At 37.1% G+C, this 14,437-nt stretch overlaps 1 protein-coding gene across 1 annotated transcript in view; it reads left to right on the top strand.

The window, feature by feature from the left end:
- MEGF9 (multiple EGF like domains 9) overlaps window positions 1-14,437 on the top strand; it is an 85,656-nt gene that overhangs the window by 62,183 nt on the left and 9,036 nt on the right. Inside the window, exon 3 of the mRNA XM_036107755.2 lies at window positions 7,093-7,232. Within this exon, the coding sequence (XP_035963648.1) occupies window positions 7,093-7,232 (140 nt within the window). The remainder of the gene's footprint in view (window positions 1-7,092; window positions 7,233-14,437) is intronic.

Below are 14,437 nucleotides of genomic sequence, written 5' to 3'. Positions count from 1 at the left end.
AGATGTGGTGTGTATGTATATGTGTGTGTATTGATTGATTAATGGATAAAGGAGATGTGTGTATGTATATGTGTGTGTACGCGCACGCGCGCGCACACACACACACACACGCACGCGCAGTGGAATATTACTCAGCCATCAAAAAGAATGAACTCTTGCCATTCGCAACAACATAGATGGAGCTAGAGAGTATTATGCTAAGTGAAATAAGTCAATCAGAGAAAGACAAATACCATATGATTTCATTCATATGTGAAATTTAAGAAACAAAACAAATGAGCAAAGGGAAAAGAGAGAGAGAGAGAGAGAGAGAAGCAAACCAAGAAACAGACTCTTAACTATAGAGAACAAACTGATGGTTACCAGAGGGGAGGTGGGGGGAAGGGTGAAACAGGTGATGGGTATTAAGAAGTACACTTGTGATGAGCACTGGGTGTTGTATGGAAGTGTCGAATCACTAAATTCTTCACCTGAAAGTAATATTACACTCTATGTTAACTAACTGGAATTTAAATTAAAAAAAATTTTTTTTTCAAAAAAAAATTACCCTTTCATTAAGCAAACCTTTTACAATGGTTACAAAAGAATACAATGTTAACATATTTGAGGAGCATCTTCTTTTAAAGAAGATGCTATTGGGGCATGCTTTTTCTTTTTTCTCTTTTCAAAATGACTTTTAAAATGCAGAAATCTCTATCAAATAATGGAGTAATTGTGTGGGTTTGAGTATTCTTATGGCCGTATTTATTCCATTAAAAAATTGAAGGAAACAAGAAATCATTTTCCTAGTTGAATTAAGTTAAGCCTCCCCAAGTTATGGCTCTGGAAATATGACACTTTTTATATTTTTGCCATTAAGTTTTATTTCTGACTTTTCAAATAAGCTTTTAAATTTGATTTTGGTAAGATCAGCTACCAGAAAATATTTTTGCACTTAGGCAATACCCTTTTTGAGTATTAAGAATTTCTGTCTGAATATGGATTTCCTCTAAGAATATTTTAGACTATTTGCCCGCAAAAATACAAGGAATGTTTAATATAATAGCCCAATGTTTTCAACAATAAAGCTATCTTTTTTTTTCTCCTCCAGCAAAGGAGCTTTGCTCATTGCATAATGGTCTTTTCCATGACTGTAGAAAGACAGAGGAATGCTAAATGCAGATGGTCTTTTGCCAAAATTTCCAATTATTGAGTTTCTTTCATAACCAAAAAGAGAAACTATTTTTACTACCTTTACAAAACCATGACACAAATATGAAGTTAAAAAAAAAAAGAATTGCTAATAACTTTTCATTTTCTTTGTTTTCCCATGTAAAGACTTTTTTTCTAGTTAGAACAACTTTTTCCAGCTTCCTTTTAATATTATTTTTAATATATTGAGAAAGCTTATAATCAGCAATTTTCTGTTAATTTCATACTGTTTTAAGTAGTGCTTTAATTTCTTTCTACACTAAATTGTTTTTATTATTTTTTTAAAGATTTTTATTTATTGATTTGAGAGAGAGAGAGACAGCGAGTGAGAGAGCACAAGCAGGGGGAATGGCAGAGGGAGAAGGAAAAGCAAGCTCCCTGCAGACGACACAGGACTCAATCCCTGGACCCTGAGATCATGACCTGAGCCGAAGGCAGAGCTTAACTGACCGAGCCACCCAGGTGTCCCTGCACTAAATTGTTGTTAGCTATTAAAGACAAGATAGAAGAAAAAAATTGATACCTCTAATTATCCATTTTTTCTGTTTCTTGTTCTTTCCATGTCAGAGTGCCAACATGTAAACCATGTGAGGAAGAAGGAAGGAGGAAAAGCAAGGCTTCTGAATAACCATAAATAAATTAATTTCCCCTAATTAAAACTGTATCTTTTTAGTTGTTCTATGACTTCTTAAGTTCTGATTGATAACATGATATCTAAAGATATGCCATGCACATGTCATTTATATCTTATAACTCTTAGGAAGAAAATAGACAATGTTTTTGGTAACACAAAACATGCTAGGGCATTTGACAACTTAGAAAAAAATTAAATAAATTAGCTAGTTTGTACAAAAACACATCAGGTCTCACTGATTTAGGTCCCACGTTATGTAGGCTTTGCAGGTCCTTTCCCTTCTCAATTTTATTATTTTTAAAAAATTTTAAAAAAGATTTTATTCATTCATTTGAGAGAGAGTGCGTGCACACATGAGTGGGGGGAGGGGGCCGAGGAAGAGGGGGAGGGACAAGCAGATCCCCCCTCCCCCACCACTAAGCACGGAGTGCAACGCAGGGCTCAATCCCAGACTCCGAGAGGACTCCGAGATCAGGACCCCAGCCGAAGTCAGATGCTTAACCGACTGAGTCACCCAGGTGTCCCTCCCTTCTCAATTTTAGAATTTTCCCCCCCCAAACCATTTCTACCAGGTTTTCATAATGTGCTCTCTTTTCCTAGCCACCTTTTTGCTCCAAACTAGAAATTACCCCCATAAATTCTTGCAATTTCTCTAGGTTTGTTAACAGAATTTTAAAAGTAAATAACTTAGCCTTGTCTGCCTTTGCCTGTTAGAGAGTCCAGCCCATTTTCTTTATAATTCTCAGAAAAAATTCAAGATCTAGGATTACTGTCATCATCTTCATAATTCTTTTATTCTTGGGTATTGATCACATGCCAGATGCTATGCTGAGTACCCTGGGTATGTAATCTTTAATTTTCACAGTAATCCTACAAAATTTGGTATAATTGTCTTCATTTTACAAATGAGAATGCTGAGTCTAAGATTGAATAAGCACTTGGTCCCAGCTAGTTACTAGCAGAGCTGGAATATGAACCAAGCTCTCTGTCTCCTTAGGCTATGAATTTTCCATAGACCCTGATACCTTCCTTCCTGTGTTCCACCCTTCCCACCCTAGTCAATGCTGTTATAAAATAATGGAAATTCTGGAGATTCTCCATCTACTCATCTAAACAGATCAGAACCTTTAAAAAGACATTTTGTTTAGTACTTGTATGACATAAATATGTACCATATCTTGAAATGTGATACAGCATTGAATTCCCTTTTGAAAAATTAATGACTTCATGTCAGAAAATATATTATTCATGTTTTAAGAGATAGTTTTTTAAAAGTTTTATTTATTTAAGTAATCGCTACACCCAATGTGGGGCTTGAACTCACGACCCTGAGATCAAGAGTTGCATGCTCTTCTGACTGAGCCAGCCAAGTACTCCTTAAGAGATCATTTTTAAGTGTTCAAACCTTATAATAGTGGTTCACACTTATGAGTGTGATAAATTCTATAACTAAGCCCCTGACACCGTAAGAAAATCTGAGAATCCTATTTGGGATAATTTAAGAAATGTATACTATATACTTCATTATACTTAGTATGGCTTAGTTGCACAATACTTATGCTTCCTTTATAAATAACTCTATATTCTTCTTTCTGATATAATTCTCCTAGTAACTAACTCATGTCTATAAAAAGTGACACCAGATGAGCAAATTCTATATTAGTTTATCTTAGTTGATCTCAGTAGTATAGATTTCTGACTTCTGTTCAAAGTCTAGTTTTGTACCCTTATTTTCCAGATATGAAGCTATGAGTCTTTGGTTCTTTCATTTCAAACCTATGGATAAGCATTAAGTGGTCTGTTAACAGGACTTTTTTTTTTTCTGTCTTTGATTTCATTGCATTTATATCATTGACCTTTGCTTCAAAAAGCATTCAACAATCTTTAACAGAGGGAGACCATGAAAAGGGGTGTTGTAAAGGCTTTATTCTGTAAAATAAGTCACACAGGGAGAGCTTTATATTTGCTGAGTGATTTAATTCTTACACATGCCCAAGTTGGCGATGGGCCACGTGTAACATGGAGAGCACTGTTAGTGCGGCCTCACAGCAAACTTCCCCACTCTTTGCTGTATTTAAAAAAAAAGGACGGGGAGAGAAAGCACCTCCTTCCCTGTTGTTTTAAAATCTGCCCAGGAAAAGTGAAGCATGCTATCTAGACTAGTCAATCACTTTATCAGGATTCATAAAGCCACTTGTGGGGTTTTTATTTTTACATCAGCAACTAAGGAACATATTCTCCAGGGAGAAAGATGCCTGCTTAAATCAGTCTTTTGAGTATGCAGAGCAGAATTATGAAGGGAAAGTCCACTTCCAGGAATAGCAACTACTTTGAGAACACTGACTATATTATGATTATGAGATATTATGAAGTGATTAGGTATTCCAAGATAATATCCTTTTCTTGTAGGTTGGTGAGTTCGGCAAACACTGTCATTAAAAGTAACTATTCTTCTGTTTACCGAATAATCTGCCAATAGAGAAATGAGGAGCAAGCATATTTTGATTAACATTTTAAAAGCCTTAGAAATTGGCTAATAAAATGTTGTTAGCAATTCTTGGGAAGGCAATTATATCCTTTATAATTTTCTGACAGTTCAGTGAGACTTAGGTTGACTAGTTCCCTCTTGTTCAGTAATAACATATTCCTGAATTTCATATTTGATGAATACAGATTTACTTTGCTAGATTTTTAAGTACCTTGGGATATTCTTGTGTAAGACTACGTAAGCTTATGTGTATTGGGCTTTTTTGTTTTATTTTATTTATTTATTTTTTTGTGAAGTTACTTAAGAGACATGCTTGGTAATGTACATTTCTGTTGCATGTTTAAAATCAAGGCTCATCTTCACTATGATCAGTACAAATTTTAACTAAGCTTTAAGGATCAAAATATTTGGGCTTGCATCTCTGGGAACCTTGGACTTGGCTAGGCTGCAGTTTCTCTTCAAGCAGTGAGAACTCTTAGCTTTTGTTAAGGAAGACCTGAGATTTACTGGCAGTAAGAAAAGAGACCACTTTTCTTAGGTGGAGTTTATTCTGGGCAAGGCAGAAACAGCTCACTGGGGTGAGAACCTAAATAAATGGTGAATTGTGGTTCTTGGAATCTACCGAATGAAGCTTGATACCGAAGTAGGTATCGAGTTATTTGGCATGCAAATTTCTTGTGCAAATTTAGATTCAAATTTAGGGAGTGGTAGGTGCCATGGTATAGTAGGAAAAATCTGGCTTTGTATAAATCAGCCTGACTTACTAGGTGTGAACAATAACTTTAACCTCTCTGATTTCCTTCAATAGTAAAATGAGGATTAGGACTTCACTTAGTAGGGTTATTTTGAGGATTAGAGAGCATATCCATATTTACTGACATAGGCCCTCAGTAAGTGGTGGCTCATTACTGTCTTCAGCATCAACAACAGCAACACTGCTGCTTTCAGATGGCTCTGTTTTATGTTTTCTGTAGAACTGCTTGTTAGTCAAGCAACTGCGTACCCTACTATACTAGACAGCTTCACGATAGGAGTACAGAGGTCTATGGGTGGCTGCTCAGGGTACAAGACTTTGAAATATGTAAAGTGTATATTATTTACAGAAGCCTGACTTCCTTTCCCTTCTGGACTGATCTTGTTTGAGTAAAGCCCTAAAAATATTCCATGTTGAACTGTTTTTCTACTTTTCCACCCCTTTTTGGCATAGCCTGGGATAGTGCAGAGAACTGTAAGGGGGAGAGAGAAATAAACTTTGACTCTAGCTGCTGAAATAGTTTTTAGGGATGGAGGATGTAGACCTCATTATTTAGGCCAGGGGATGCTGATGAAAAAGAGAGGCATATCTCAAAAAAATTAAAAAAATAAAATAAAATCCTTAGGTTTGTATACTACAAAAATACACATGGTTGAAAGTTGCTTTACTTCTGTTCTGCAGAGTTCAACTGAAAATTCCAGTAACTCTCAAATTTGGAACTTCTGTTTTTATTGTAGAAATAGGAATATGGGAATTAGAAGGGGATTACTTTAACTGGTATGTGTAGAAGCTGTGTAAGTATTAATAATGAGCTTGGGTTCTTGAACTAAAATTATCAGTCCCATGGGGGCTCATTATTAGGAGCTGAATCTCTAAAAAATATTATATTGAAAAGCAGTTTTACCTTAAATTGTCTCCCATCCAATATGACTGGTGCCGTGATATGCTCAGGTGAAGTCTAAAAATTTCAGGTTCAGAATAAGCATATAAAGAAGAGTCACATTGTTAAATAAAATATTTTTCTTCCTTTCTTTGTTTTTAAAGATTTTATTTTATTTTTTTTTTTAAAGATTTTATTTATCAGAGAGAGACGGAACACAAGCAGGGGGAGTGGGAGAGGGAGAAGCAGGCCTCCCGCTGAGCAGGGAGCCCGATGTGGGGCTCAATCCCAGGACCCTGGGGTCACGATCTGAGCTGAAGGCAGACGCTTAATGACTGAGCCACCCAGGCGCCCCTAAAGATTTTATTTTTAAGTAATCTCTATACCCAACATGGGCTCGAACCTACAACCCCAAGATCAGAGTCACACGCTCTACTGACTGAGCCAGCCAGGCACCCCTATTTTTCTTACTTTAGATTTTAGACTTCTTTTTGGGTTGACAATCTAGAGTTTTATATGGATTTAATCCAGAAAGCAATAGAGGTCCCCCTTATAGTCATATTTACTTAATTGTGAATTCCAGTTTAATTACCAGAAATATGATTTTAATATAGCCTGGACCTAAAGTAGAAAATTATATCATTTCCAGCATCTAAGTGGATATTAACTGACACATTCATTAAGATCTTGGTCTTCATATTCTTCAGCCAGAAGCTAGGTTGGATGAAGACTAGGTGGAGTTTCTTCTCTTCTCCATATTGGGCAGGGTGGATGCTGATGGAACTGTGGAATGATCCAGGAATGAGATGTAGCAGTGGTACCAGTTCTGTGCCCCACTGCTTAGTAAACAAAGATTTCTAAGCACTGGGGACTTATGTTCTCCATGGCTCCATTATCAATTATTTTAAACTACCTAAGTGCAGAGGATTAAATTGTCACAAATGATTAGTGTTCGTATGTCAATTGAATGTTTATAGTCATGAAGTTGTTCAACTTACAATGCAAAAAAAAAAAATCACAATGATTCTAGTAATTAGAATCTAGTTGAAACTATTTCTACATTAAGATCATCTATGATGGGATGTTAGGCAACAAAACTTTCAAACTCATTTACTTTTGTTCGTTGTCTTTGCTTTTATTTGCAGTTCTGGGAAATGCCAGTGCAAAGTGGGTGTCACCAGCTCTACATGTGATCGATGCCAAGATGGATATTATGACTTTAGTAAGAGTGGCTGCTTGCCCTGCCGATGTAATAATCGGTCTGCCAGTTGTGATGCCCTCACAGGTACATGCTTTCCTTAACTTTGTCATGTAATTAGTCTTTTGTTCTTTTCACAAATTTCAAAAATCATCTTGGTTGGAGAACTATGGAAGCAAAGAAGACTATATGAACTAAAATTCCAGAAAGGGTAGAACTCTTCCTAAGTAAGTGGATGATCATCAACCATTTTATTTCCAGGGGACATTTGCTGATTCTGGTCATAGGCTAAGGAGCAGATTTAGCCCAAGCAAAGGAATTCTTCTTGAGGAGAGAGATACAAGAAGAGTTTTTGGCAGTTGTTTGGGACTTGTATGATGGATTGGAAACTAGAAGAGCTCTAAACACAAGGCCAGTTTTCTCACAGGACATTAGCTGATTGTGCAAGAGATGAGAGGCTGGCCCCATAGGTATAAAGAAGTCTCTCAGTCTTGTGGTGCTTAGGTGACAAAATCCCTTTCGAAAGGGGCTCTGCTACCATATACCACCATCTCTCTCTCAAGACATTGCCAGGTTCCGAAGTGTGTGGAGTGGGATGAAACCACCAAAGGGCAGTACTGAGTCTGTTGTAGTCTTTCAGGGCTGAGGAGACTCAGGGATGCTAGGCTCTTAATCAAAAGCATTAGAGGGCCATGACGAGGAAATAGTGATGAACCATAGGTGAACTGATTCATACTAAAATTGCAGTCCATCGCCAACCCATCTCAATTTCGAATTGGATTGAGGCGATTCTCTCATTATATCTGCCTAACAGAGAAAAGAGGAGTCATCTGTGGTTCTTTTATACACTGCATCTGGCATACAATCAAAAATACCAGACAATGCTGAGGAGGGGAAATGTGACCAATAATAAAGAGAAAAAAGAAACAATGGAAGCAGACCCACAGATGATCCAGATGTTAGAGTTAGCAAACAATGCCTTTAAAATAACTAAAATTAGTGCTTTAAGGAAATAGAGGAAAACCCAGAAAACAGGTAAAAAGGCAAATTTCAAGAGAATTGGAATCTGTAAAAAAATCAAAAGGTCAGTCTAGAACTGAAAAATACAGCATCTGAAATGAATAACTCATTGCATGGGTTTCACAAAAGATTATTCACAGTGAAGATAAGATGAGTAGACTTGAATACAGCTCAGTTAAAAATATCCAACTGAAGCACAGAGGGAAAAAAATGCAATAGAAAGAACAGAGCTGAAAAGACATGTAGGACACAGCCAAAAAGACTAACATAAATGTAATTGGAGACTCAGAAAGAAAGGAGAGAGAGATTGGGGCAGAAGCAAAATTTGAAGAGATAATGGCCAAGAATTTTCCAAACTAGTGAAAGACATCAGCCCACCGATTCCAAAAGCTCAGCAAACCCCCGGCAGTATAAAACAAAGAAGACCATATCGAGACAAACTATTAAAAACTAAAGACAATGAACTCTTCTGACGGTCAGTTTTCCTAAATGTAAGGATTAGAAATCCTCCCTTGGAAATCTTTTTTTCCCCAACAGAAAAGTCAGGACAAACTAGTCTGACAAGTACAAGTGTTTTTATGAGAGCAGGGTAGCAGAGTACTTGAAATTGAAAGTACTCTGGAAAATATTTGAAATTCTTCATTTTACTCCTCTAGTCCATGGTGAAAAAAATTGATTTAGGAGAAATCGTGTTAATTTTTTCTGTTATGTGATCAGGTCCCTGGCTACTTACCGGTTCTCTCTCTTGTGCTATTTTTTTTCTCCACTGCCTGCGATCCAGTGATACTGGCTTCTAGCCGTAAAACAAGCTATCTTTCCTTGTCCTAAGGTTTACATACATGATCTTTCCTCTGCCTAGAATGGTCTTTCTAATATCCACTATCCCACCACTAGCCCCTTTACCTTATTAAATCATTATTTTTCCTTCAGGCCTTCAATTAAAGTTTACTACATTGGAAAGCAGTTCCTGATACTCCAGGCTGAATGACAATCCCCAATTATGCACTGTCATATGCGCTTGTATTTTTTGTCACAGTACCTACCATAGTTTATAATTATGTATTTATTTATGATTATGAGTCATGTGTGGCTTACTCACTCTATTGTAAGTTCCATGAGAGCAGGGGCAATATCAGTTTTGTTCATTGTACACAATCTCTAGTACAGAGCTTGGCACGCAGTCAGTACTCACTAAATGTCTGTTAGGTAAATGAACAAATGAATGAAAAAACACACAGAGGAAAGATAAATTTCAATCCTGGTTAAGGACAGGAATGCTTCATCATACTGAGTTGATTTACATTTCTCCCCAGGTCTTGTACAGTAAGAAAGCGGTCTACACTGCTGGCTCTCACTGCTAGTTGTCCTTGCAGCAAGGAAGTAGATGTCTTTAACGTCAAGTAAATCCCAACCTGTCCTTGCTCGAGATAATTTAAGGCAAAAGATATCCTTTCCATGGTTACGATTTCTAAAAGCAGCTAGTAATAAGAGAAATAGATGGTTTCTCTGTTTGGAAATATAATAAAAGTGGAATTCAACATGAAGGGATGCAAGCACTTGATTGAAACCTGCAAGCTTAATATATAATCAGCCTTTCCTTTTGTCTCAGAGATTTTTTTTCAACAGTGCTGTGATACGGCTGCCCTCTGGTGGCCACTTACTATGTTTTCACGGTCCCTACGTTTCCCCTTTCTGTAAGTCTTTTTCTAGACTTTGTGTTTTAGATGAGACAGATTTTAAAGTAACCTTTTTGTGATGAAATATATTGGGGAAAAACATTTTGGAAAACAGTTTCACAATGTGTATCAGAGTCTTCAGAATACCTCCTTGATCCAGTAATTCTGTTTCCAGAAATCTATTCTGAGGAAATAATTCTAAATTCATAAAAAGCTTTGTGTTCAAAGAGGCTTACTAAAGTGGTAGTTATAATTCTAAAAAATTAGACAACCCTATTTCTATCCACAGAGAATGAAGCCAATTATGTTACCTACGTAGTATGTGGTTAAGAGCACAGCAAGTGCAATCTTGACTTGACTTTGGCCAAATTACGTAGCCTGTTTCTTCGCCTAGAAATGCAGATAATAACAGTAACTGTCTAATGGGTTGTTGTAATGATTCAGTGCAATATATTTATAAAGCCTTTAATACAGTGCCTGGCTCATTATGTGTAATCAATAAACGGCAACTATTAAGCTGTCATTAGAATTTTTTAAAGAGTGGTATATATAACAACATAAGAGAATGAAAAAAGCAGGGCGTGAAATGACATGGCCATATATTTAGACTATTTGAAACGCAAAACTTAAACTTATATACATAAGGCAAGTTTTCAAGGAAAAGTATTCAAAATCTTAGTGACAGATTTCTTATGGTAATTTTTTTTCTTCTACTTTCCCATATTTTCTAGATTTTATTTATTGAGTATATATTTACTTTAAAATGGAGGTGGGAAGACTATTATTTTTTCAAACTAGAACTTTATGTTCACATGGTGTACTTCTTTTTTTTTTTTTTTTTAGAAGATTTATTTATTTTTGCTTCTCTTGGGGCACCTGGGTGGCTCAGTTGGTTAAGCGTCACACTCTTGGTTTCACTCTTGGTTTCAGCTCAGGTTATGATTTTAAGATCCTGGGATCGAGCCCTGTGTCATGCTCCACACTCAGTGGGGAATCTGTTTGAGGATTCTTTCCCTCTCCCTCTGCACCTCCCCCCCACCATGTGCATGCTCTCTCTCTCTCTTTCTAAAATAAATAAATCTTACATGTTTGTCTTCTTCATTTGTACTGTCCCCTAAGTGATCTTATTCAGTCCCCTGGATTTAATTTAAAATGCCATCTACGTCTGGACTGACTACCAGATTTACATTTCTCCCTTGATCTTCACACTCAAAGATCCAATAGTCCATTGGACATCTTCGTCTGAACGCCTCAACTGGCATCAGAACCCTAAGACGTCCAAAACAACTCTTTACCCTGTAAGCCAAGCCTGCCTTACTCCTAGGGTTCTTCATTTTGGTGACTGACACCATTCAGCCAGTTGCTCAGTCCAAATGCCTAGGAGTCATATTTGGTTCCTTTCTTTTCCTCACTGCGAATAGCCAGTCCATCAGCAAGTTCTATCAGCCCAGCATTCGAAATACACCGTGAATCTGACCACCGTTTATGACCTTTGTTACTGTCATCCTTGTCCAAGCCCGTCATCTCTCTGAACTACTGTGATACTCTCTGATCTCCTCTTACCTCCTCTCGTCCTCTCACCCCAGAGCCCCACCCCAACCACAGTCCAGTCTCCACAGAACAATCAGAGTGATCTTTTTAAAATGTAAAACCACATCATGTCATTCCCATGCTTAAACCCTCGGATGGCTTCCCATCCCTCTTAGAATAAAATTCACACTTCTTTCTATAGCCTGCATGACTTTACATTTTGTGGTGCCTGCCTTTCTCTCTGACCTTATCTTCTCTTACTCTCCGTTGTTCACTTAGGCTTGGCTTTCTTTCTTTTTGACAGGTTAAAGTTTGCCTTCTGCACCGTAGGGAGGATCAGGCATTTCTTCCCACAACAAAGCACATTGCTGTATTTCTGACAGGTTTATATATAAACTATGAAATGGCAAAATAAATAAGGACAAGGCTTTTTACAGGTGGCGATTTATGTTTTCAAAGCATTGTCATTGAATTTGGTTGGAAAGGAGCCCGGCATTCTTTTCTTTGACTGGTTGCTTTCTTGGTTACCCCTACCAGATTGGTTTGCCGCCTAGCCAGCGAGCATGATGAGATCATCTTCAGGAAACACTCATTCCTTTTTTTTTTTTTTTCCCAATTGGTAATCCGCTCCTTTGGCCATCTTTCAGCAAAGAGAATGTGAATTTCAAGACAGTATTGTTGTATTTTGGGAGGTTCCAGGCAGAGTATAATAAAGTTAAACTTTAGCTAATTTATACATATCTTTTATCATAAAAGAGAGACCCCAAACTTTTAGATTTTAATGGGAATTTAGATTTCATCTAGTGCAGCTTTCTTAATTTATAGATGAGGAAATTAAAACATAAAGAGAAAACATTTGTCTTATGGAATAGTTTTTCACCCTTTGAAATATTCACGTTACATTAAATTATTAGCCCAAGAATTATTGCACTTTACAGATTAGAAAAGTGAGAGCCAGAGAAGTTATTTCCTGAAGGTCCCATCACTGGTAAGTGATCCGCTGGGAGTGGGACTCAGATCTGACATTAAATACTGTACCAGTTTTCTTATGCTCTCTTGCCTCCCGGAGAGGAGCTATAAGCTGTTAGAAAGGTAAATCCACACCATCAGTTCCTACTGGATGTGGATTTGAAAGGTTATGATCTTTATTGTTATTATAAAAACATTTCCTCCAAGTTTCTCATGAAATGTTTTAAACTTGCTTGAGTTCTTAAAACATTTTTTATAATACACATGCAATAGATTTTATAATGTATTAGCTTTGTAATCAGGAAAAAAATCAAGACAATAAAAAAAAGGATACATGCATACCAGAGACGCGTGAAAAGTAGAGGGGAGAAACCAGAAGGACTGTTGCCCTCACAGCTACTGTTAGCACTCTGCTGTGTTTATGTCTGTCTGTCTGTAATTTATGAATTTTCTTTCTCAGTGGCTGTGTTCCAGGTGCATGCTATTTTTGAAGCAGTGTAATGAGTCTTATTATTACACTTGTTTTCATCTTTCCTTTTGAGACAACATATTTACCACACAGGGTTATTTTTTTCTCATTGACTTCTCATTGTAGGGTATGGCATAAAACAAATGGAAATAGATTCTCCTGGAAAAAAGTGTTTAATTATTATAAATTTTATAATTTCTTAGAAAAATTTATATTCTAATATAAATGGTTTAAGAGCATGGAATGATACTGTGATAAGCACCAAGGCTTGATATCTTATCTAAAATAGTAAAAAAACCCCAAACAATAAGCATGTAAGCCCAGTAGCATTGTAGAAGCACAATATTGACTGTATATATATTTATCATTTTTAAATAAGAATAGCAATATGACCTGTTCTTGCCACATTAGTCACATGCAAATGGCATGTTCTTGGAACACATCTTTCCCCGAACATCCTTATTCTGTTAGAGGACTATTAACATTTTTGAGATATTTTGAAAGTTCAGGACTTTATCAGAACTTGTTTTCTTAAAAATTATTTCCATTGCACATTTTTACCAGGGGGCGAGCAGGTGGCCAGATTTTACACATAATGCAGGTTTTGATTTTTCCAAACTGCAGAACACTTTAACATTTAAGATTATCTTATTTGTTGGGGCCCCTGGGTAGCTCAGTTGGTTAAGTGTCCAACTCTTGATTTTGGCACAAGTCATGATCTCAGGGTTGTGAGATCGAGCCCTGCATTAGGCTCCTTGCTGGGCATGGAGCCTGCTTTAGATTCTCTCTCTCTCTCCCCCCCCTGCCCCCCCCAAACAAACAACAAAAGATTATCTTATTTGTAGAGCCAAAATCCGCAGTTTGCAGTTTCTTAGTATGTATTTTTTAGCTATTTTTATTGTCACAAAGATACATAGCTAAAGAGGCATCAGAATATAAAAAGATCTGGAAAGATATCAGTACCTAATGTGTTTGTCATTGTATGAGGATATATTACTACTTTGTTACATATGTGAAAAGTATCATTAACACTAACAGGCCTTAAAAAGTTATATGATTGGGGCGCCTGGCTGGCTCAGTCAGTAGAGCGTGCGACTCTCGATCTTGGGGTCATGAGTTCAAGCCCCATGTCGGGTGTAGAGATTACTTAGAAATAAAATCTTTAAAAAAATTATATGATTGAAAGCGACATTTGCATGTGAGTTTGATTTAGTTCAAAGTTAAGTGTTCAGGTAATACATTTTTGAACCTGTCTTTCCCCGTCAGTTCATGAAGTTTGGGAGAATTCTGTTGTAATTACTTAAGAACTGAGGTGTGCCATGTGTGTTAATAACACTGTCATTAGGGGCGCCTGGGTGGCTCAGTTGGTTAAGCGACTGCCTTCGGCTCAGGTCATGATCCTGGAGTCCCAGGATTGAGTCCCGCATCGGGCTCCCTGCTCAGCAGGGAGTCTGCTTCTCCCTCTGACCCTCCCCCATCTCAAGCTCTCTCTCTCATTCTCTCTCTCAAATAAATAAATAAATAAAATCTTTTAAAAAAAAAACAACACTGTCATTATTTGGTTTTTCAGATTTTGCCCCAGTTGTCAGACCATTTTATTTCACAGCCTCAGTCTCTCTCCCCCTTTT

The sequence above is a fragment of the Halichoerus grypus genome, chromosome 14 (genome assembly GCF_964656455.1).
Source record: "Halichoerus grypus chromosome 14, mHalGry1.hap1.1, whole genome shotgun sequence".
Taxonomy (NCBI): Eukaryota; Metazoa; Chordata; class Mammalia; order Carnivora; family Phocidae; genus Halichoerus; species Halichoerus grypus.
This window is presented reverse-complemented; position numbering and strand designations above follow the sequence as displayed.